At 40.7% G+C, this 25430-nt stretch overlaps 2 protein-coding genes across 3 annotated transcripts; one reads left to right on the forward strand and one right to left on the reverse strand.

Moving 5' to 3' along the window:
- Positions 1 to 313: 313 nt before the first annotated feature.
- Positions 314 to 3343, forward strand: LOC115687447 (uncharacterized). 2 transcript variants are annotated; one of them, XM_030613027.2, is made up of 7 exons: positions 314 to 774; positions 892 to 932; positions 1043 to 1106; positions 1623 to 1811; positions 2216 to 2287; positions 2685 to 2863; positions 2959 to 3343. In XM_030613027.2, the coding sequence occupies exons 1-7, from the start codon at positions 616 to 618 to the stop codon at positions 3074 to 3076; spliced, it is 822 nt and encodes a 273-aa protein (XP_030468887.1). In that variant the 5' UTR covers positions 314 to 615; the 3' UTR covers positions 3077 to 3343. The 2 variants fall into 2 exon arrangements, with proteins under 2 accessions (XP_030468887.1, XP_030468888.1); XM_030613028.2 differs by having other exon boundaries at positions 728 to 774; positions 1038 to 1106.
- Positions 3344 to 4424: 1081 nt separating this feature from the next.
- LOC115687444 (protein argonaute MEL1) lies at positions 4425 to 11769 on the reverse strand. Its single transcript, XM_056309115.1, has 22 exons — positions 11182 to 11769; positions 9858 to 10078; positions 9631 to 9780; positions 9381 to 9514; positions 9165 to 9274; positions 8444 to 8547; positions 7606 to 7741; positions 7385 to 7501; positions 7179 to 7289; positions 7008 to 7079; positions 6711 to 6830; positions 6422 to 6593; positions 6220 to 6341; positions 6005 to 6142; positions 5790 to 5926; positions 5641 to 5703; positions 5479 to 5542; positions 5237 to 5372; positions 5079 to 5152; positions 4873 to 4967; positions 4745 to 4776; positions 4425 to 4652 (listed from the first exon to the last, which is right to left on the reverse strand). Exons 1-22 carry the CDS (start codon positions 11704 to 11706, stop codon positions 4486 to 4488), a joined length of 3000 nt encoding a protein of 999 aa, XP_056165090.1. The 5' UTR covers positions 11707 to 11769; the 3' UTR covers positions 4425 to 4485.
- Positions 11770 to 25430: the final 13661 nt, after the last annotated feature.

Raw genomic sequence — 25430 nt, forward strand, 5'->3', positions numbered from 1 at the left:
ACTCGTTTCACCTCGAAAATGATTTTTTTTGATCGAATTTGTCGAAAATGATTGGGGGTGCGCTTTAATGGGATATTTCGTTCTTAATACCGTTCAACTTCTAAATTATGAAATTGGATCTATTATGCATACATACAGCCAGAACAAAAATGATGTGCGGTTCAGTGTTCGCGGTCTCGCACTTCTCTTTGGGAATAATTATCCAAAATGTTCTAAACAATTAATACAATTACAAACTCTTCAATTTTATCAATTTGGTCCTAAAAATCGTCCCTAGCTAGCACTTGTTTCCCCTCAAGAGTAGTAGCACGCCCGATAAACTTTGGCAAATTCTGACAAATAAATAAAAAAACTTTGGCAAACGACAAGTCGTGTTAACCCCCCCCGCTCGGTGGTCGTTCCTTTCACAACCTCGGTGACGCCGCTCGCCGCCGCCGAGCGGCCATATCCCCCTTCCTTTCCGGTGAAGTAGCCGGAATCGCGCCCCGACCCGACGGAATCCTCCGACTACTTGGAAGGGGCACAGCGAGCCGCCTCTCTAACCTCGGACGCGTCCGAGTCGGAGTCGAAGTCGGAAAGCCTCCATCTTCATCGGCAGCGTTGAAGAAGCAAGAGATGCTGAAATCCAATCGGTTGATCGGTCGAAGCTTTGCGAACAGAGCTTCGGCCCTGCGTCCTGGGGCGTTCGCACATGGCGACCAGGAGCTCGTCGCCTCTCTGCCTCCGCAGCATTTGGCCCGGAGGACCTCGGCTCGCTTCCTCGACATTTACCAGGTTTCTCTCTCTCTCCTGGTCCTTCGCGGCATCGACTCCTGTCAGAATCCGGTCGTACGAGAATGTTGTTGCAAGCTGATTATTTACTTTTTATTTTTATTTTGCCATTGGGTGTAGATGGGAAACAAGGCAGCGATCGAGAAAGAACGTGCCCGGCTGTAAGCCTTTTCTTTTGTTCTTGTCCTGTTTCTGTAAAATCTTGAGTTCCTGTGACCGACGATGTGTTCGAAATTCGACGATGGGTGATGTGCGATGTGGCGTAGGGCAGCGCGGATGAGATGAACAGAGGCTACTTTGCTGATATGTCGGAGCTTCGGAAGCATGGTGGTAAGGTAATTTAGTGATTCTTCATTGGTATCAAAGCTCACTTCACTGCCTTAAGTTGGTTTTGTGCTGGGATTTCATGTTTTGCAAGGGCTCTTCAATGCTTGATTTCAGAGACTTCGCTTCGTTTTGCGGCATTGATAGCCGGAGTTCCCGATTATTCGATATAGAGTTGAGAGGATATTTCCAGCAAATCATACCTAATTGCATTTTGTTCTTAAGTTTAGCAATGGATCTATTCATTGACCTGTGCCTTGACATCTTGGAATCTGGTAAAATTTGCTGTTTGAAGCAGCCTAAACCGAACATTTGTAAACTCTATACTGGGTGAATGATAACTATCTTATTTGAAGGAAGAACCAGTGTCGGTGCTTGTCATGAAACAGAAACTGATTGCATGGCTATACACATTATTAACTATGTGGCCTGTACGAACCAAGCGAGTCAAATGTGTGATTATGTAAGTTTTGTCCGGTTATCTGTATAGCCAATGTTGTTAGCTTTTCGATATTATTGTGGTGCAGATTGCAATGGCAAATAAAATCATAATTCCAGCAATGGCAGCTGTAAAGTTTCCCATCATCGAAGTCGAGCAATCAGATGGGCAAAGTTTCAAGCTGCCCATCAGCTGCAGTGGCAAAAAAGTCAATCAAAACATGCCATCTGTCCCTAAGGCTACTTTATTATGTCTGTCGTTCCGAGCAAGCTCCCAGGTGGGTTACATGATTTTCTTTTTTTTTAAGAAAAAGTGATAACTCACGACCGAAATTGTGTGCATCTCTGCAGCATGAAGAGGCTTATAGTTTCCTAACTTCTTTGAAGTTATGATGGCGGCTATAAATTTGTTGCAGCTATGCATTGCCTTCTTTCCTGTATCATCAGCAAATTTTGTTGAGTTCGATTATCAAAAAGCATTTTGTTGCCTTCTTTTATGGATTGGTTTAGAATGCCAACATCCTACTTACGGAGATGAAAAATATCAATGGAGTTTCTAAGGTGTTACTGGACATTTAAGCTTGCTCCTTGTTTATCTCTCTTCCAGAGTGCTGGTTCTACCAAGATGATTTTTCTTGATCTGTCACTTATTATTAACTGTTACCTTCTCCCTACTTGGCAGGCAATGATCGATTCTTGGGGTGTGCCTTTTCGAAATGCTTTCTGTGATAAAGAGGATGTACATCTTTATGAGGTACAGGAACAATCTTTCTTTGTCCACCTCGTTTGAGAGAAATTAAGCTGCTACATTTATAAACTCATAAATATGATTAAACCCTGAAAGAAAAATGAAAAGTACCAATGCTTCTCTTGAATCTTTTTCTTTCTGTTACTTGGAGCGGAATGTCAAGTTATTCTCTAAGCCACAGGACCTATGTTAAGCTTCATTACCCCTTTATGGTGACTCCATCCATTCCTGGCAGACCAGGGGAGCATAGATTGCACTTGCTGTTTGTGATTGCCTCATAACACTTGCTGCTACTATGTTCACTAGCTATGGCTTCACTTCCATGTGATTGTTCTCTGTGGTCAACTTTTTGGCCGAAAAAGGCTCAATTGAGTTATTTTTGTTGACTGATGATCATGTTCAGGTGTCCTTCATTGATTCATGGTTATTATGTCGGAAACCAATTAAGCAACTGCTTCTCCGGATTATGAGAAAACCCAAAAGCGAGGATAATCAAGGTCCACTCAGGAGGCAGATTGTCTATTCATTTGGGGACCATTACTACTTCAGGAAAGAACTCAAAATAATGAACCTCCTCACCGGGTACAGATCTGCAAATTCCTCACTCATTTGCTTGCTATCCGCCCTTTCTTTCTTTTCTTTTTTTCAGCTGAGCATTGCCATCGTGTTGTCTTCAGGTACGTATTCTTGCTCGACAAATTTGGAAGGATTAGATGGCAAGGCTTTGGAGCAGCAACTCCAGAGGAGTTGCCCTCCCTTCTCTCCTGCACACCCCTCCTTTTGGAAGAAAAGTAAGGCACCCAAAAGTTCTTTTGCTGGATTGCATCTTTCTTTTTGCTGAACATTTTTCCCCGAACCTGTTCGCATTGAACTTGAGTTAGATCAACACTTAAGTGGCGAAAGGAAACAGATTTTGCAGTTTAACTTACAACCATAGATTTTTGGGGAGATAGTTTGTGTTCTTGAAGAGAAATAAATCCAGGTTGCGAGTGGACCTCCATGTCGACTGTGCATCCCCCGCATACTGTACTTAGCATTAATAAATCCGCAGTCATTTACTTCCAGGTTTTCCAAACTGTAAGCACGGAAGATATCTTAGGCGTTCCTGCTGCTTTAATCACTGTCATTAATCTCATATCTCGTGTGCTGCTTCTCCCTACCATCTTGTTGTACACTCGATGATATTAGCACGCAATGATTCTACTGACTGAATCGGTGGTTATTTTCTCAGCCGAAAAGTTCTTGAATTCGTGTAGAGGTCAATCGCTACAGACATATTATAGACTTCTTTGAGAGAAATTACTAATAAATTGTTATAGATATTTCTTTTTTCTTTTTTTTTGGTCTTAAAATTGTTATAGATATTTCAAAAGTTGCTTTTTCATATGGAAACTTTACTAACCAAAAGAGTCGAATTACCACAGAAACTTTTACTGCGTGATATTTGAAAATGACAGGGTCTTTACTGCCCAGAAATCGCTATTAACTAAAATTGATCATTTGCTTTCTTTCACGTGGAAATCGTATTAATAGAAAGGAGTTATCAACTATATAAACAACTGGTATGATTACTTCGGTCTACCCATATCACCCTCGCGATGGCTTCGCGCACAACGAACATTCCTAACCAGAAAGAAGCAGTTGTCAGGGATGAAAAGGACATTTCGTTTGGAAATAAGACGGTTTTAGCTCCGAGATTACAAGATTTCGAGCATGCGCAATTACTTTTAATGTTCCTAATTAACAGTCGCCGTTAATTAAATTTTGATGGGTAACTTCAAAAGTGCGTCGAATGGTAATTGGGTCCTTGTTTCTTGACAACCTATGTTTAATATAAAAATAATTAGTAAAGGCTTGATAAACGAGATAAATGGCACTTTTGACATAAATATACAGATTAAGGAGATACACGAAGTAAAAGCTAGGAAATGATTTTTTTATTTTTTCTAATCCGACAAATGAGAATTTCATATTGTATCGAGGGCAAAATAATAGAGCGAATCCTACCACAAAACCAGACAATTGCCTAAGATGTCCCACCAGTTCATAACCGAGTATAATGTTTTTTTTTTTGGTAAGGATAACCGAGTATAATGTTTGTCTTTCACATGAACCAAAAACCCAAAATGTATGTCTCGTGAAGTGAGCAAGTGTCAAGTCTATTTCCAGTAAAAGAGCGAGTCCCGTCCTTGGTGCCCAACGCATCAGCAATAAAACATCACATCTTTGACATTGTCTTTGATCGAAGGAAGTGCCCGGATCTCCACAGCAGTGCCCCTTCCTCCTCCCGACGACCCAGTATCCGACCCGTCCCCATCTATGTAATACCTCGCTCGAAAGGCTGCTAAATGGGCATAATAAGCAGGAGGCACTGCAGGATCCACAAAATATCAGTGAAGAGTCAAAAATTTGATCGGGAGTTTTAAAGGAAAAACAGTGAAAAATAACAGATCTTGGCCTAACCTATTGAGACCGAGCGTGTGCATCGAGCATATCTGCAGAGTTCAAATATAGAAAATAAGATAATGATCCGAAACAAGCATTTCCCCAGGCAATGAGTAAAACTAATTAGAAAAGCAGAGGATACTTACGTGTAGCACAAATTGTTAGTGAGGGTTTGGAGAGCATCGGCACTAAAATTGTTCTCATCAAGTAATACATGGTAGTGCGACGGCCTACTAGTACCCTACATCATATGAACAGATGTTATAGTGGATACTTTATTTACATAACAAAGAGAGTTCAATGGTAACATCCGTAAGAGCGTTTCGCTCAACATAAAGGAGATGCATGTCACCTGAATCCCAGCATGGCTATTGAGGTAAAAATCGAATTCAGTGGGGTGGCAGATGCGAGTATCAACAACGGTACCTAATCAAACGTACTAAAAATTTAAGTACTCGAAAACCTAACTCGCTTTAGTAAATTACCAAGAAAGTTAAAGAAGTATCATACCAGGTAGTATATTGCCACTCCTGTCCATTGAATCGCGTCTGTTATAATTCTCAGGAAAGAGGCGTGTGTGGTGCCTCTTTTGCACCACAACGAAGGTAACTGGTGGCAGATAATCCTCTTCAAGTGAGGCACAGGCCTATGTAATACCAACTAAAGTTATATAGCTGGAAAATGATTCTAAGATCTACTTAACGGAAAGATGATAAGCGAATTTTCAATGGACTTATTCCCCACTAAAGTACCTGGCGAATTGCATCCATTTCATAGAGAAGAACTTGCGAGAATTGACCTTCACTAACCCCATCCCTACAGTGACAATCAAACTTCAATGGCAATGACAATCAAACTTCAATAGCAATGACAAACAAAGCTATCTATTCTAACAGAACAATAAAATACGACACCTATAAAATATTATCCTATGAGGTTTATGCCCAGTAGATCTTCTGAAGGCAATAAGCAATTCCCTGCAGGAGAACGTGAAAGTGAGTTGGGGAAAACATAAACTTAATATATTAATGATAGGCACCAAAGAAAACAAACAGGACCTTACCTAATCATCCCTCCAGCTTTCCCCTCCGGGGTCTGTTTAGGGATGTACAAATCGTTAATGATTTCTTGTCTGTGAGTCTGTGCAGAAACAAGGCCTCTATATTTCGTCACTTCTGGCCAGTCCATAGAAGCTACCACCTGGTCATATCAATACCATCAATTGTTTGACCACTTCAAAATGGGAAACAAATGACAGCAAAGTAGGGAAAAGCATACAGCTGCTATGGAAGGATTAGCATCATCTCCAGGTTGTGGATGTGTTACGTCTGCCCCAAAAATTATGGTTGGCATATCAGTGACAAGAGGGATTCTTCTCAAAATGGCGTCATTCAGAACAGTATTCCTTCCGCCAACCTATGACCATCAAGCAGAATGATCAATATTCATTATCAAAGAAATAGAAAAATTCATGCAAAAAAGAACCTCGGAACCTTGACATTAATTTTCAGTGCAAGATTTGCAAGATATTGCTCCTTCATTTTTGCAGCTTCTTTCGGTTGGCAACACTGTGAGACAATTCCCAGTTCAGTTTCGCATACTCTTTTTATCTTCCCTGTGAAGGAAATAGTCATTAGAAACGGAAAAGTTTTGACTCCTTAGAGCTCTAAAGATGACAACTAAAGGATAACTTACCATAAGATCCAGCTATGTCCGGTAAGATAGCTATCAACAGCTGAAGTTCTTTCCGAGGTGAATTCATGTTCGCGAGTCTTGCCCGAGATTCTCTATTAATATCCGCAAGGACTCTTTCAATCTGGCGGGGTTGACCATCACGTATAGGGAGTACTGGTTGTGGGTTAAAAGCCTACGAAGAGATTAAAATTTGTTAGGTGCATATAATTTGTACCTCATAACATCACCAGATAAGGAAAAGAAAAAGAATATTCCATGACATGACAGTGCTCTGTCAGTAGATACCTACCATCCCTTTACTATTACACAACTTGACCAATTCGTCACAAAATTGATGAGTCATATTTTGATTCCACCTTGAGAAGTTAACACACATCCAGGTATCCACTCTACCTCCATCGATCATTTTCTGTAAAGAAATGGCAAAAAGAAGAACTGATTGTGCTGAAAATGTTAGACTAATCAACTTAAGATGACAACACGATGTTTGTTTATTGAATTTTTCTGCACCAACCATCACTGCAGTGATGCATTGTGTGCGCATCCAATGATCATTGTCAATTAATACTAGAAGGAAGTAGCTCACCTTGTTAACCATATTCCACTGCCCCATCAATGGACCAACCGTTGCATCTCGACCACTTTCATGATATTTAAGCTGCAACAATGGCATGCGTCAGCGGATGAAACTAAAAAAAATAGAACGCAACAACTTGAGGCATCCAGTTTCTCACAACAAAGATGTGCAACAGCTTACCATTGGTGGTGGTAAAACACGAGCCTCGACGAAAGCAAGTTCATTTCCCACCGACATTCCAAATTCTTTCGTTAGAAGGAGTTCTTCATCATACTTATTCTCATCAACCATCTGCACAAGCATGCAGTGGCTTAGCTTGGAAATTGCACTGCCTAGAAGAACCTTATCAAAAGGATGTACATATGAAGCCAGCTAACATTTCCTACCTGCCTAATACTCTTTTCCCTGTCATAAGGGCGTTGGCAGGTCGCCCTTAACAGAGCAGTTACTTGTCGTTCATTCAATTTCTTAGTGTACCTCTGCCCAGCAGCAATCCTACAAAGCTGTAAACAGAAAAGCCAGACCTTTCATGACCAGAGCTAAATAAAGCAGACTTCTAAAAAGAGAATCTGAAGAAATAAACAATCTCATCATCATCAAACAAAACCTCCATAGGTAAGAGGACAGGCTTCGTGTCGCTTCCAGCTAGCAGTGTCGGCATTGATACATATTGCAAACCGATGTTGTATTTCTCCCGGAAGTATTGAACAACTGATATCTCTGTTTGGTCATCGAGCATAAACCTGATTGACCAAATACACATTGTGAACATTTCGTAAAACACAAAGATTACTATGAGAATCAAGAAAATAGGTTACAGTTCCTCAAGGTCACATTTATCACAGAAGAGTACAAGAACATGTACTAGATTCAGGGAGGATTGAAAAAATGCTACTATAATCATGCCAAAAGGATACCAAGTGAAGACATTTTGGTTTAAAACTTACAAAAATGAAAAGAAGCACCGCACCATAGGCGACAAGTTCTTATTATCTCAAAAGTAAAACGAGTCAACACAGCTCCTACATGCCATCATCTCACATCAATCTTTCCTTTTTTACTTGATAAGTCGCATCAAAGTTTTCCTGACGACACAATTTCATAAGAAAAAAAAAGGCCGTCAACAATATGGCAATGGGGGATTTGTTCAAAGAACATTTACTTTGCTAGCAGAGAAGGTGGAAACATAAAACTTAATGGTAACCCATCCAACATGGAGACTAGAAGCATTGGTGCACAGCAATTTTTGCCACAGAAGAGGCACGGGAATATCTCAGGTTATCGGGATTTGTTCCTGATACATCGATGCGACACAATATTAAACAACAGGGTCTTCAACATCTAATCTTCTTTCCCAAATACAAAATAAACCGTGCGCTACCATACATGCATTATAAACTAGGGTAGAACCAGACAGAGTAATGCAAAAGAAAAAGAGCGCTCACGTGGTTTTGCTCATTGGCTTATCTGACAATCCAGTGATCCTGTAAGTTCTCCGATATCCTGTATGAGTCATTTCCACCTTAAGTCGTGTCAAAGCCTTCTTCACCTAAGATCCCAAAAAGAGCAAGAGCAATGTCTAAATTGAGAGAGATGAAAGTAACTCACTTGCATAAAAATAATCCGACGCCAAATAACCATCCAAAGAGAAATTAAAGAAAATTACCCCTCTCCCTCCACCCGAAACACACATGCGCACCAACAGGAACCCACACATACAAGGATACTATGGATAAAACAAATACCATTTCAGTTCCCGCGGATTTCACAGATAGTATGGATAAAATACCCTTCTTCGTTTTGCCTTTTTTCCTCTACATAATGCAGATGCATTCACAAGTTCTCAAAGCTGTTCTTGTTTACGAGGTGAACAAATGAAGTATGCATAATTACAAATACTGAAAATAATACATGTAAAAAATTGCTCGAACCCCATCAAACATATTTTAATCGAAAGCATCAAATGTCTTGGGCAACTGAATTAGTTGCATATATTCCATACATGAAATATATTATTCTGCGAATCATAAAATAGAGGACAAGATCTTGATAACTTCTGCTCTCTGAGCTTACATTATGATACCTAAGACTGTCGAACTGCAGAAGCAAGGCATTGCTATCGATAAAGTCAATATGGGCTTTATTTGCAAATACAAAAGGTCATACCTTAATACGGTCCTGATCAGACAATTGGCTCGACATATCTCGACGGTTGAAGTATTTCGCAACAAACTCGGTAACAAGAATTGGCTCGTAGAAAGCTCTAGCCGACACGTCTACAGGTCGAGAAAATTGTATAGAGTGCATCAGTACCATTCAAACTGATATGCAAGATTGGCTGATGTACACGAGCAAAGATAACTGAGTGCTCAAGCGAAGTACCTATATTGAGTGAGAGCCCAAACTGTGTAGGTCTTAAAGACTGATAGTATCCTCTCCAATATTCTAAACCTTCACCGAGTTCACCTTTAAGCCCTAAATCAGTTGAAAAAAATGATCGTCCAACAACAGTATACCTATAGTGATGAAATCAGCAAGTCAACAGATGGATTGATAGAGGAAGCAAAAAGTACACAGTGCCCACAAGTTACCCCTAAAGAAGGTAATGGATACAAATTGCACGTGAAATTACTTTTCAGATGGAGAGGCTCTAAGGACCACATCAAGAACTTGTATTATCTCTTGCGGGCAATCCAATTGTCTACCCTGAATAAACTGCTGAAGATGATGAAGATCGGTCCTAGCGACCAACGATATCGTTACCTTGAATTCACGTTCCTTCCTGCATGATGCCTCCAAATTAAAAACTAAAGAGTGTTCGGATGATTACCTAGTACCAAAACAATAAGGAAGGTTCACCTTCTCGATTGAGAAGAACTACCGGCAGCTTCATCATTTTCTACCAATTTAACAGAAAACACCTTGCTATTGAAAGGGAGGGGTCCTGCTGTGTAGAGACTCTTTCTCCCATCGTAGGCCGGTCTCCTCCTACCCAAATGAGTCTCCCAATACTGTTTGACAAGAACACCTAATATCTCCCTATTGATTTTCTTGTTAGAAACCACGGGATCAATAGATACCTAAATCATTGTGTTACCAATGCCAAAAAAACGAGGTCAGTAAATTCAAGGCATTTCGACTCCAATAAAAATCGAATACGGCACAACAAATTGAAACTCCGACTCATAATTGAAACAATGTCAAGCCATTGAGATGCAGTAATATTAGTTAGCTAAAAAATCATGACTTACGATATACCAATGAGAAACAAAAAGGGGGACTATTTCATCAATAAGACGAAAACAACAATGAGTCGCATAAAAAAACCGCAAGCCTATCTAAATTAAATTCAGAAAGGTTGCAAAGCTGAAGGAGGAAAGTACATTGCTATGAGGAATTAAAGTGCTAACCAGAAACATTTTATATTACAGAAAGATCACAGATATTAATGAGGAGAAGGGAAGGAAAATAGGACTTCTCCCATTAGAACGCATGAAGAAGCCAAGCGGTCAGGCCACTGCTGCTCAGGAAACATGATCAACATCCAAGCCCAAAAAACTAACTAGTACTAATTTCCAAAAAAAAAACAATTCAACTGTGCAGTATCAAAAGAGAATATCGGAAAATTAACAAGAAAAGTTTCAACTCAAAACTGGATGAACGCTGAGGGAAAGATCACAACAAAAGCTCCTGGACCAGACAACTAATCTTGGGCAAGTGTACCTGCAGCCCGACCTGAGTATCAATAAGAGGGGGAAAAAAAAAAAAAAAAAAGACAAGCAAAGGGGAAAAATCCCAAATAGCGCATAAAAGTCTACAAAAAAACAATCAACCAAATAATCACGATAAAACAAAAAACAAAGGGAGAAGCTGAAATGGTTCGAGATCCGACACGGGTGGACTGAGCTTAAAGACAGAGCAAAACGACCCGCTGAACTTTGTGGAGATGACTAACAAAGACCAAAAACCAAACTCAATAGCAAAGCCAGAGCACGAAAAGGAAAAACGTAAGACAAAAACACATGATGAAAGGAGGAAAACAATAGAACAAAATAAACGCCGGCGAGCGAACTCCAAAGCAAAGACAGAGTTCAGTAAAACCCGGGCAGAAAACAGGACGGTTTGAGCAAGACGACAAAAATTTCCACAGGTGAAGTGATTCACTCGGGAGGAGATGCATTACATCGTAATGGTGAAAGTCCTTGTCCGCTACTTCGACTAGAAAATGGTTCGCTCTAACCACGCACTTTCTCCCGGCCCTTCCGAAGCCAGGCCTCGGCGGAAACCTGACTCCCTTCGACGAGAGGGGCGGCGGCGACGAAGGAGCCCGCAATGTGAGCCGCCGCTCGACCTCGCCGCTCAGAGAAGAAACATCCAACGCCGGCGCCACAGGGGAAGTCCCCGAACTAGACGCTCCGGGAGGAGAAGAAGCAGCAGCAGCAACAACAGCAGTAGATGGTCCGGGAGGATACGCAGCTACAGTCGGTCGAACCGGCGACGGAGCCGGGGCCGGGGCCGGGGCCGGAGCCGGAGCCGGACGGTAACCGGAACTGCCGGCGGCGGCGGCGGCGGCGGCGGCATAGCCCCTGCCTCTGCCGCCACCTCCTCCGCGCTGAAACGACGGGGCCGGCTGATCGCCGCGAGAGTCCGATCGCCTGCCTCCCGCGCGGCCGCGGCCGCCGCCGCGGCCACCACCACGGCCTGACATTGGCGAAAATCGAGAGTAGCGAGGAATACAGTTGAAGAGCGAAAACCAATGTGCGAGGCCGAGAGCGAACGAGCGTGTGTAAGAGAAGATACAATTAGAAAAACGAGAGCGCCTGCGTAGATCGCTGTATATATAGAAGGGAAAGAAACTGAGAGAGAGAGAGAGAGAGAGAGAGGGAAACGGAGGAGTGTAGAGGCAGCGAAGGAAAAAAGTGTGACTTAGACCTGAAGTCGCTTGAATACCAGGGTTCTTGCGAGGAAAATATTTTGCCCTGCCGGGACTTTCACTTTTGCACGTAATGGATATTCTTTTCCTTTTTCATACGTGTATATATATATATACACACACGCTCTTTTCCTTTTCGACGCAAAGCATCTCGAGGAAATTTACAAATAAGGATCCGAAGTGGGGTTAGTTTTTTCGAAAGAAGGTCCCGAGTAGATATTGATTCAAATAAGAACATGAAATGATCAATCGGTCTCAAATAAAGGCCTAAGTTCCCGGCCAATTTTCGGCAACCGGAATAGGGATACTTCTGTCCAAAAACCCCCCGAGCATGGCCCATTTTTTAAAAGGAAAATTAAGCGGCGTAAAATGAATAGAAACTAGCTTGTAGTATCCCTTCCTCTTCGCCTCTCTCTAAAAAAGAGAAGGTCATCAGATAAAAAATAAAGAGAGATATAAACATAGTTTCAAAACAAAAGAAAGAGAAAACTTAAAAGTTATAAACCTATTACATTTATTCAAATTCACTTATAAATCTTTTAATTTATCAGTTTAATCCTAAATTTTTTGACGATTCGTCAATTTAGTTTTTTGGCCAATTTTAACTAGAAATCGCCGAGATCCTACATGGCACGGTCGGCACTTATATAAATAATTTTTAAATATTTTATTTGTTTTAAAATTTTCTGATTGTTTCCCTTTTTTTTTCTAAGCCTGGGCCGGCGACGTCCTCATCCAGACCAGGCGAGGGCGTCGCGGCCCTTGGCCAGACCAGGCGAGGGTCACCGGCCCAAGGTTAGGGGAAAAAAAAAGAAAGAAAAAAGAATGAAAGAATAAAATTAGAAAAATAATTAGAAAATTTTTAAAAAATTATTCATATCGGTGATTTCCGATCAAAATTGGACGGAATAACTAAATCGACAAATCGTCAAAAATCTTAAGATTAAATTGAGACAATTTTAAAGGTTTAGGATCGAACTGACACACTGTATCATTACTGTAGAACTTTTTTTTTTTGGTAAGGTAAGATGTATATTGACTTTTTGACGCACCGCTTACAAAGAGGGGATAGTCGAACACAAAAACCTCGTACCCAATGGGACACCAATGGTGTTACAACGGGTAAAAAGGTGTGCGACTATGCATAGCTAAACGCGATCTAAGTGGAACAAAAGAGAGCCAAAATAATGGCTAAGGGAGAACAAGAGCAACAAACAATCTAAAAAGGAAGATCACTCAAAGATTGTTGGTGGGATGCCCCAGTTGTTTTGGATTCTCCGGTTGCGGGGAGTGTCTTCCACGGGCTTAAAGGACAGCCCTCTATCTCTTGTGACCTTTATAAGGTGATTACGAATGGCCGGCAAGGAGAGACTCTTGCCGGCAAGGAGAGATTACTGTAGAACTTGTTTTGGCAATTCTTCCAAAAATGGAATGCGATTGGTCATGGGGGCAGTTGGCATTTGGGGGCAGAAAAGTCGCCGAATAGAAAGAGGCGCAGCGAAAGTCTCCCCCCGCCCGGGTCTACGAGGACGAGGAAAGGAGGGAGCGGGGCCCCCCCACGACCACGGGAAGGAATGATGGTTGGCTTGGCTCGCACCTGCCCATGGCCCCATGGCGTCTCGATTGTCGTGGCGGCGGGAAATCAAGACAACGCTTCCTTTTTGTCCCCGGTCGTCGACGGAGGAATTGAAATTTGTGCTTATTTTAAAATTTCGAAGGGAAAAAAACAAAGGGGGAAAAAGAAGAGGAGGAGGAGGAGGCTAAAGGCTAAATGACGCCGACGGGTCTTTCTTTTAAGTCGTCGAGGTAAAGATCGAAGATGGGTCCTTCAAGGAGAGAACGTTCGGTACAACTTCCTTGGGTCAACCGAGACTCCGTTTTTCTTTAGGATTGGTACCGCGAAAAACTCCGAATTGAAATAGCCTCGACAAATTTATCTCGAACTAACATTTTGAGCACCGAATATCTCAAATGGGTATACATTTAATAAATTCACTATAAACTAATTCTTTTACCGCTAGAAACCCCGAAATCGGTACACCCGACCCTCTTTTAGTTTTCGTTATATTTGATTAATACAATAAAAATTCCGGGACTTAGGTGCCCCAAACCGCCAATTGTCACGTGTCATCCAATTTAGTAAATTGATGGTAAAATTTAATAGAAACTAACGGAAGGTAAATTTATCACGGTGTACCAATTTAAGTTCATGGACCACGTTGAACATTTTCATATAGTTCAGACTACATTGAGCATATACCAAAAGTCCATAAGTATATTGAACAAATTAAAAATTCAATGACCATATACACTGAACAAATTAAAAGTTTAGGGACCACATTACACATTGAACAAAAATTTAGGGACTGTCTACGTTATTATCCCTTTATTCTTAACAATCCGTTTATGGAGTAGAATTACACGATTGCATAGTGACTTTGACTTGTTCTCTAGACTTACATAAAGGTTTTCTTTTTTATTCGACAGCGAAAAACAAGATCTGTGCGTTAAAAAAAAAACAAAACAAAGAAGGAAGCAACACAAGGGATTAATTTGTTTCAACGTGTCGTACCTAGATTATTGTAAATTGCTCAAATTTTTGGTGGTCTCGTTAACAAGTGTCATTGGAAACTTTATGGTAAACATAATAATTAATAGACATAGTAAGAATGTTCCTCTTTGGTCCAATGTGATGAAGCATTCTAAGAATCGAATAACTTTACAATTGAATTTGCTTCCTTTCACATTACCTTATCTCTACGTGGATGTAAGGAGACATTTTTTGGAATATATTCCACCCCAACCTTTATATTTGTTGTCGTGTGTGAACTATCGGCGTAGAGTGTAGATCACGACAATTGCCTTCCTAAGAAAATAACGTTACACGCCATTTGATCCTCGCTAGTCCATCTATGGAATAGAAATACACACTTGCATAGGCTTTGGTCTGTTCCCTAAACTAACACAAAAAATTTCCTTTTTAACAAGTGTCATGAGAAACTACTTTTAAAATGAATACATAATAATTAGACAGAGCATGAATGTTCTTCTTTGGCCCAATGCAATGAAGTGCTTTGAGAATCGAACAACTTTTACGGATGAACTTTCTCCCTCCCACATTACTCGTTTTCTCTACTTGATTAAACAAAAAGCCTAGGGTAAAATGGGTCTCCAGTAGATTCCATGACAATATTGGTTGAGATTCATTCGATTCATGTGAACTAGATTTAAGCAACAATTTTCCGAAATACATCCCATCCCTTTCTTTTATTTATTATCACGTGTGAAATACCGGTGTTGAATATAGATAACAGCAGTTGCCTTCCCAAGACAACGACATGACATACCATTTGATCCTCGCCAGTCTGTCCATGGGATAGACATACACACTCACATAAAGCACGTTCTCTCGACCACCCATAAAGGGTTTTCTTTTTAATTCGGCAATATACAAAATCAATGCATTCAGAAAAGAAGAAGAAGCAAGATTAGGGAGACCTTTTATTTCCATGCGCTGTACCTAGATCATTACAAATTACTCGAATTCCCGCAATCTCGTTAATAAATATCACCGAGCCCTATTTTTAATGTAAAAGCATACTAATTATTATTTTATGTTTTTTTTAAGTAAAAGCATAATAATTTCTCATTGGCCCAATGCGATGAAGCACTTCAAGAATCGAATCATTTTTACTAACCGAACATGCTTCCGTTCCCATTTCCCTTTTTCTCTATGAGATTTAGACAAAGGCCCGCATCTTCCTGCCAAATTAAACAAAAGATTTTTTTGTTTTTTGGGTCGTGAAATCAAACAAAAGTTGAAAAAAGCAAAGATAAAGAAGCTGCATCTGACCGACCTTTTTCAAATTTTAAGCTCCCATGTTATCTTCTGACTTTGATTCTTAGGAAGGGGACGTGGCAAAGGGGAATTTAAAGCGAAAGCGGAGAGGGGAAAGAAAAAGGCCAAAAAACCCCAAAAAAAAAAAAGAGAAACAAAAGAAAGAAAGAAAAAACCTTGTTTCCTCGCAGGTCGCGAAGGACGAGGGCTTGTCGCGTTCGTCCGTACACTCGGGAAGAACTAAGAAATTGACGTGTGCATTTCTGTGGGAATGCGTTGCCGCGGACGCGTTTCGGGAAGCTACTGGTCGGCTCTCGCCGGGCCTGGCAAGAGGAGCCGCACACGTGTCGGATGAAGAGGATCGTGTCCACTGTATTCCCGCGAGGTGCGATGTAGCGGAGAACTGACCCCCCCCCCCCCGGGGGGGGATGTTTCGGAGAAATGGACCACACGGTGGGTCGTCGTGGACTTGTGCTGTGCGAGGTCTTTTTGTTAGGCTTAGGATTGAATCCTTTTCGTTAGCAGAGATGCTATTCTGGTTTCAACAGGGGATTTGTGAACTGCCGTTGCGTCCGAACAGGCACGTGTTTCGATACCCGTCGCGTTCTCCTGCACTAATTCGATGTAAGTGAAGTTGGACCGAGGCGGAACGAAGAAATCGAGACCATTGTCGCGGGTATCTTTCGCGATTGTGAATTTAACCGGGTAGAATTGACTACAGTGAGATTAGGCACATTTTCTGCTGCGATGTTTGGAAATTCTCAACACAAAACCGGACGGTGGCCAAGATGTCCCCCCGCCAATTCATAAGCTCAGCTGAACGTGTTAGCCTTTTCACATGAACCCAAAAAACCCAGAATGTACATCGGGTGAATTGAGCCAACCGCCAAAGTGCATTGGGGTTGGGCCCTATTCGGCCCGGTCCAACCATGAGCCTAACCCAAGAGCTGAAGTGCATTGCGCTCGCTCGATCCTCCCTCACCGGCGCCGATCACCGGCGATGACGCCTCCGGGACCTCCGCTCTCCTGTTTGATCATCGCGGCGAATGACCACGCCTTCAAGCCGTAGTCTCTTCTTGCGTGGCAGATTTGGCATTGTTCTCGTCACGGTAGAGTTCCGGCAACAATACCCATCAAAATGAGCAGAGAGAGCTTCATCACTTGATTCGGGAAGAATGGCCGTGATTGAAGCTCGATCGAGATAAGATTCTTCATTCCTTTTGATCGTTGCGGTGAAAGTGAAGCTAAAAGTTCTCTCTCTTTCTCTAGTTTCCGATTTCGATTCAATCAATAGAGCCGGTTCTCGTTATCTTTCTTGTATTGTGGACATCGCTTCCCGCCGTTCATTTGTCGATTTTTTTTTTTTCGATAAATAAGAATTTCATATTGAGTCAAAGGCAAAATAGGAGAGTGAATCCTAGCACATGCTCAGGAATATTTTTTTTCTATTTTTCCGAAACTCTTTTGAACATCAACAAGGGCCGACCAAACGAAAGCAGAAGATACGTACTTTCACATCGAGCGCTGGAACCTTCTCCGAAAGAGCCGGGCGATTCATATATGATGGATTTGTGTCGGCCTAGTTGTAGTTCTGGCGTTTCGAATTGTGACAATTCTTGATTTTATGGAAAATCAAAATATATTTTGTCAAATAAGATTGGTGCTCCGGAATAAGTTGGGTTCCATATGGCACTTAAGTTAGATATAACACTAACCGCATTTATGTATTGTTCAATCTACGTCTACAATGTGGTAATGCAATTCGGTGATTTTAAGATATGATTCGTATGCAATTTTCCCGCTTTTTCATAGGAAAAAAATGCGGGTAAAAGAGTGCTTTTACGATATTTATCGAGCATAGCTGATAAAAAGATCTTGAATTTTCACAACATTAAGTATAAACAATATAAGAAAAATAATGCACTCACGATGGTAAAACACAAAGATTGACCGAATACACGTTGTGAACATTTTGTAAAACACAAAGATTACTATGAGAATCGAGAAAATAGGTTACAGTTCCTCAAGGTCACATTTATCACAGAAGACATGTACTAGATTCAGAGGATTGAAATAATGCTTCAATAACCATGTCAAACGGATACCAAGTAAAGACATCTTGGTTTAGAACTTACAAAAATGAAAAGAAGCACCGCACCATAGACAACAAGTCCTTATTATCTCAATAGTAGACAAGTCAGAACAGCTCTTCAGAGCCATAATCTCACATCAATGTTTCCTTTTTTTTTGCTTCATAAGTCGCATCGAAGTTTTCCTGAAGAGAAACTTTCATAAAAAAGGCTGTCGACAACGTCGCAATGGGATAGTTGTTCAAAGAACATTTACTTTGCCAAAAGAGAAGGTGGAAATATATAACCCAATGGTAACCCATCCAACATGGAGACTATTTCTTCAATAAATATGAAGCATTGCTGCACAGCAATTTTTGCCACAAGAGAGGCACGGGAATATCTCAGGTTATCGTGTTTTGTTGCCGATATATCGATACTACACAATATTAAACGATAGAGTCTTCAACATCTAATCTTCTTTCCCAGATACAAAATAAACTGTGCGCTACCATGCATGCATTATAACTAGCTGGGTAGAATCAGACAGAGCAATGCAAAAGAAAGAGTCCTCACTTTGTTTGGCTCATTGACTTATTTGACAATCCAGTTATCTTGTAAGATCCCCGATATTCTGTATGAGTGATTTCAACCCTTATTCCTCTCAAAGCCTTCTTCACCTAAGATCCCAAAAAGGGCAAGAGCAATGTCTAAAATGAGAGAGATGAAAGTTACTCACTTGCACAAATATAATCCAACACCAAATAACCATCCAGAGAGAAATTAAACTGAAATACTCCTCTACCTCCACCCGAAACACACATGCTCACCGACATAAACCCACACATACAGGGATAGCATGGATAAAACAAATACCATTTCAGTTCTCGCAGATTTCACAGATATGAATTTCTTCATTTTGCCTTTTTTCCTCTACACAATGCAGATGCATTCATAGGTTCTCAAAGCTATTCTTGTTTACGACGTGAACGAATAAAGTATGCATAATTACAAATACTGAAAATGATACTTGTAACATTGCTTGAACCCCATCAAACATAATTTAATCCAAGTATCAAATGTCTCGGTCAACTGAATTACTGCATATATTCCATATTTGAAATACATTATTTTGCGAACCATAAAATAGAGGACAAGATCTTGATAACTTTTGCTTTTTGAGCTTACATTATGATTCCTAAAACTATCGAACTGCAGAAGCAAGGATTACTATCAATAAAGTCAATATTGTTGATGTTTAGAGTCAGAGAGAAAATAACGACAAAGTGTTTATGGCGGCTCAACCCTAATTAGGGTTGTATGATATGTATTTATAGGAGTGACTAATAAAAGAAAAAAAAAAAAAATAAAAAAAAAAACATAAAAAAAAAAAAAAAAATAAAAAAACACCCCCCATAAATAAAAAAATAAAAAAAAAATAAAAAATATTTTATTAATACCTTAAAACTAATTAGTTATTTTTTTTTAATTAAAATTTATTTTTTTTATTTTTTTAAATTAAAAAAAAAAAAATACGAAAAAATGGATAAAAAGGGTGATAGCAAGATATAAACATAATTACATAAATACCCCATAATACATATAATTATACATTATATCCTGTCGAGATGAGGTAATCGTGGTTGATGCATGCATTGACTAACCAAATTCAAAAAAAAAAAAAAATACCCCTCCCCGCCACGAAATAGAGCACCAACCATTTGTCGATACAACGTCGGAGAAGCGAGAACCTCACCATCATTAGTAGACAATAGAGTCTTCGAGGCTAGAGGAGTAGATACAGGCTTGACCTTAACAAGGTCAAACTTGCGCAAAAGACTATCAACATACTTGGCTTGAGATAAAAGCGTACCGTTAGAGCGGTGATGAGCCTCAATACCTAGGAAATAGTGAAGTGGTCCAAGATCCTTCATAGCAAATTCCTGTGACAGTCGAGTAATCAAAGACCGTAATAACTCAGGAGTATCACCGGTGACAAGGATATCATCAACATACAGCAGGAGATACACACGGCCCCGAGAAGAAGCATAGACGAATAATGAAGGATCGGCCTTACTTGCCATGAAGCCCAAAGATAATTAAAAACTGCTGAAGCGATGAAACCATGCACGTGGAGTTTGTTTTAAACCGTAGATGGCTTTCTGGAGACGGCACACATGATTCGGGAATTCAGGATGAGAGAAACCGGGAGGTTGGCGCATGTAAACTTCCTCACAAAGGATGCCGTGCAAGAAGGCATTCTTGACATCAAGTTGACGTATGGCCCATCCCGAGCAAATTGCAGTAGAGAGACAACCCGAATTGTAGTGGGTTTAACGACTGGGCTAAAAGTCTCGTCATAGTCCAGTCCAGCCTGCTGCTTAAATCCCTGTGCAACGAGGCGAGCTTTGAAGCGTTCCACAGTTCCATTAGATTTTTCCTTAATCTTAAAAACCCATTTACAACCGACTAAATTCTTAGAAGGATCAGGTGGTACAAGATCCTACGTGTGATTAGTGACCAAGGCATTAAATTCATCTGCCATGGCCGCTTTCCAACGAGGGTCAAGAATGGCCTGAGAATAGCAAGTCGGTGTCTCTTCATGAAAAGAATGAGAGATTAAAAATTTTCCTCTGTTTAGAAATTCCAGATTTGGCACGAGTCTGCATAGGATGAGTCGGAAGAGAGGAAATGGAAGTGGTAGAGCTAGATAGAGATGTAGAGGGGATTTGCGGGTTTGCTATGGGAGGAATTTTGTCGGGAGAGGAGTGAGGTTGAGACATAGTGACTGAGTTCGGAGAGAGGGGAGGTGAAGGTGAAAAAGAATTGGAAGTAGATTCAGTAGTTCGAGAGGAGGAGAGAGGCAAATTAGGAGGTTGGGCTTGAGAAGAAAAAAGAGGCGGATGAGAAGTTTGAAGGCCAAAGGAAGTAGAAGGAAGAATAGATTGATTGGAGTAAACAAAAAGTGAAGAAGGTGATGTAGAACAGTGGGGTATGGGACTATGATTTGAAGATTTTGTTGAAAAGGGAAAATTCTCCTCATCAAACCGAAGATGACGACTGATAAAAACACGATCACTTGACCGATCAAGGTAACGATATCCTTTGTGATTTGACGCGTACTCAAGAAATACACATGGCACAGAATGAGGTGCCAGCTTATGAGAGACACGAGACGGAAGAAAAGGATAACAAGCACACCCAAAAACCCGAAAGAACGAGTAATCAAACTTGAACCCAAATAAACAGTGGAAAGGAGAAATATTAGATATGACATGAGTGGGAAGTCGATTAATGGTGTAAACAGCAGTGAGAAGAGCATCGACCCAATCGACCCAATATGAAGAAGGCATATGAGCATGGATTAATAAGGTTCGAGACATTTCAACTAAGTGTCTGATTTTGCGTTCGGATACACCATTTTGAGATGGGGTTTGTGGACAAGAAAAACGTTGAATAATACCATTTTCACGTAAGTATGTTTGAAACGCATTACTGGTATATTCACCTCCCCCATCAGTTTGTAAAAATTTAATTTTGGCATTGCACAGATTTTCGATAAAACAACGAAAGCGATGAAAGTGTGTAGGCACTTCAGATTTATTTTTCATGGGAAATGCCCAAGTGAACCGAGAATAATCATCAATGAATAACACAAAATATTTGAAACCAGAATTAGAGAAAATTGGACTCGTCCATACATCAGAATGAATTACAACTAAAGGAAACGATGCACGATGACTAACAGACTCAAAAGGCAATCGATGAGACTTGCCTACAAGACAGGACTCACATGATATCAACTTAGAACTAGAATTGCAAACACGACTCAAAACTTGTTTATTTGGATGGCCAAGACGAGCATGCCAGCGAGTGAATGAAGCAGAGGAAGCCACGATAGGATGCGACTGAGATGACACCATTGAGTTGGAAATCGGATAAAGATCATGAGAAGAATCAGCTTGGAGGAGAACTTTTCCGGTTTGTTTGTCCTTCAAAGAAAAGGATGAACCATTAAAATCAATGGCACAAGAATTTTTATGGCAAAGTTGAGCAACGGATAGAAGATTGCGAGCAAGATTAGGAACATGATAGACGGGAGACAATAATAAAGATCGAGAACCAGTATGTAAAAAGGCTTTACCAACTTGCTTAACAGGCAATAAACGACCATCACCAACCAAGACTTTTGTCAAATCGTAAAAAGGTCTAGGATTTAGGATGTTACCAATATCACTAGTCATGTGTGCCGACGCTCCACTGTCAAGATACCAAGATGAATCAGAGGTCTCACCAACCGAGAGAGCTGAGAACGAGTCCGACAGATCAGTAGTGGTAAAAGCATGGTTGAATCGTTGTCGACATTGTAGTGCGGTATGCCCGGCTCCATTACATATCTGATAAGTAAGATGAGGCCTAGATCCGAGAATACCTCCCCGTGTAAAAGGGGGAACATAGGGCTTCGAACCACCACGAGACCGACCAGAGGAGGTGGATGAGGCATAGGGAGCCGATAATGATTGCGAACCGAACCGATCATAGGAAGATTGCCAATTCGATTTATCACGCGAGAATCGTCCACCTTGTCCCCGACCAGATCTACGACCTCTAGAATTACGTCCACCTCGAGATCCTCGAAACGGTGGACTGGGTGAAGTGGTGTGACCAATCAAAGCATGATGAATATCAGATGAAGATGATGCACTGGATTTTCGAAGAAATCGTTCTTCTTGGATGAGGACACGTGACCGCAGATCACCAAAGGAGAGAATTGTAGGGCCGTTTGTGACCATAGTCACAAAAGGATCATACTCAGATGAGAGCCCATTGAGGGCTTGAATCACCAAGTCCTTGTCAGAGACGGAGCAATTGATTGCGGTGAAAGAGTCCGCAATTGACTTCAGAGGCTGGAGATAATCAGACATTGACTGATCGGGTTTCTTCACAGTATTCTGAAAATCCAATTTTAGTCCAATTTCCTTGGCCGCGCAGCGATCAGTAAAACGTTGTCCTAGAGCAAGCCAAATCTCCCGAGATGTCCGAAGGTCGTGAACTTCACGGAAAATTTCGACTGTGAGGGTCGAATTGATCAAACTACGAACACATTGATATGTCTTCACCCAGGTGGAATAGGAAGTATTGACCACTACAGTGCCAGTCTTATCATTGATAAGCTTCGGCGGACATGGAAAAGAACCATCCACATAGCCCAGCAGATCGTTACAGATTAAAATAGATTCAAACTGAGATTTCCACAAAAGATAATTGTCTACATCGAGTTTGATGGAGATGAGACTTGTGATGTTGGGAAGAACAAGCGACGGCGAGGATGATTGCACAGCCGTAATTTGAGTAGCAGCAGAGATCAGAGTAGCAGTGAAGAGTGAAGAAGAGGGGAAAGTGGGCGCAATAGTATCGGGAGGCGATGGGAAATTGGGATTAACAAAAAAAGAAGGTGGGTAAAGAGATGGTAGAGAAGAAGAAAAATTTAGAGATGTATTGGACATTGTTGAGATAGTAATTGGAGCAAAGGACGTGTTGATTTGGGGTAGAGATGTTGAAGAATTCGATTCGTTTTCCTGCTCTGATACCATGTTGATGTTTAGAGTCAGAGAGAAAATAACGACAAAGTGTTTATGGTGGCTCAACCCTAATTAGGGTTGTATGATATGTATTTATAGGAGTGACTAATTACAGAAAGGGTACAGATATAAATATAATTACATAAATACCCCATAATACATATAATTATACATTAATAAATATGGGCTTTATTTGCAGATATAAAAGGTCATACCGTAATATGGTCCTGATCAGACAACGGCGTCAACATATCTCGATGGTTGAAGCGTTTTGCAACAAACTCAGTAACAAGAATTGGTTCATAGAAAGCTCTAGCCGACACGTCTACAGCTCGAGAAAATTGCATAAAGTGAATTGGTACCATTCAGACTCATATGCAAGATTGGCCGATATACACAAGCAAAGACAACTGGCTGCTCAAGCGAAGTACTAATATTGAGTGAGAGCCCAGACTGTGTAGGTTTTAGAGACAGGTAGTATCCTCTCCAGTATTCTAAACCGTCACCGAGTTCACCTTTAAGCCCCAAATCAGGTGAGAAAAATGATCGCCCAACAACAGTATACTTATGGTGATGAATTCAGCAAGTCAAGAAATGGATTGACAGAGGAAGCAAAAGCGCACAGTACGCACAAGCTGTTAGATGTATGCCCTAAAGTTACCATGTAATAGTTACATGTTAGGGATTTAAGTTGTTCTTTCAGTTACATTATTTATTTAATGGCAAGGACGCATTCATTCATTTGTCCAATTATTTAAATATATGAATGATTCCATAAGATCAGTTGTGACTGGACCTATTATTGAGACGTTAAGAATATGTGTGACAGGTTCACAGTTAGACTGAATCTTTAAATTGTTCTCGGTTGATGGATCATTGAGTGGATATTAATGATCCTGTTGAGACCGGTGTGTTCGTAACTTCACTAATAAGTATTGGATACTTAAAGGAATGACGAGTCACGAGTCATTGGATATTGCGATACCCGAGTTAGAACACAGGTGCTTGTATCAGACAAGTTCACTGAACATGACATGCATAGAACGATTAGCAACATGAAAACTTTTAGCGTGGTCAATGTCTAATCGTTCGTGCTCCGGTCTTGTGTAAATAATCCTTAAACCTGAGGTACAGTGTTGACTTGTATGTTGGATGGCTATGGTTCACAGGTGCGCATATTGCCGCTTCGTTGATTCGTCTCTGTACTTAATGGCCATAGTTCGTTCACATACGAAATTACACGTGTGCGCAAAATGGAATCTGTCTCCTTGTTATATGCAAGGTACAATAATGATGTCCTATGCAATCTAATCTTGACACTGCATTGAAATCCTTGGCCGGGGTTGTAACCGAGAATGAACTGTTCATGTCTCATATAAAGTGCATGTCAATTAGATTTGTGCATATGATCGAATTGGTGACTTGACAAATATTCCATGGTCTTTATTCGATCAGGACATAGTATGGCAGAGGGATTGAATTACACTGTAACCAAAGCTGACAGGTTCATTATGTTCTTAAAACATTCACACTGTCTGGGTAGCCATAACATATTGCTAGATGTCAATCATGGCTTGTAGGACCTAGAGGTTGATCGGGACAATCAATTCTCTTGGGAGTACTAATGTGTTAGTGCAAGTCTTACTACCAGCTCAGTGATGAACCTAGGGATGTCACACACCATAACCAATTTTGGATGACGTAGTACGGAAGAGACGATATTGCAAATATGTTTGTAATCGAATTGAGTCGGACTCAAATTAAATTAAATGGGATTTAATTTAATTCAATTTTTGTCATGGGCGTGTGTGCATATGATGCTCACAAAATACACATATGCTGATCATGCACTTCTATATTTGTATATACATGTTTATATTTATTTATATAAAAAAAAATTTGTCGCATGCACGTGGCCAGCAAGCGCTGACCATGTGCATGGCACACGGTCAACAAAGGGTTGCTGATCGTGTGCATGACTGAAATATTGAGAGTGCGAAGAATTGTTGC

The sequence above is a fragment of the Syzygium oleosum genome, unplaced genomic scaffold (assembly GCF_021117445.2).
Source record: "Syzygium oleosum isolate NSW1041296 unplaced genomic scaffold, Sole_v2.1 Sole_v2.03, whole genome shotgun sequence".
NCBI lineage: Eukaryota > Viridiplantae > Streptophyta > Magnoliopsida > Myrtales > Myrtaceae > Syzygium > Syzygium oleosum.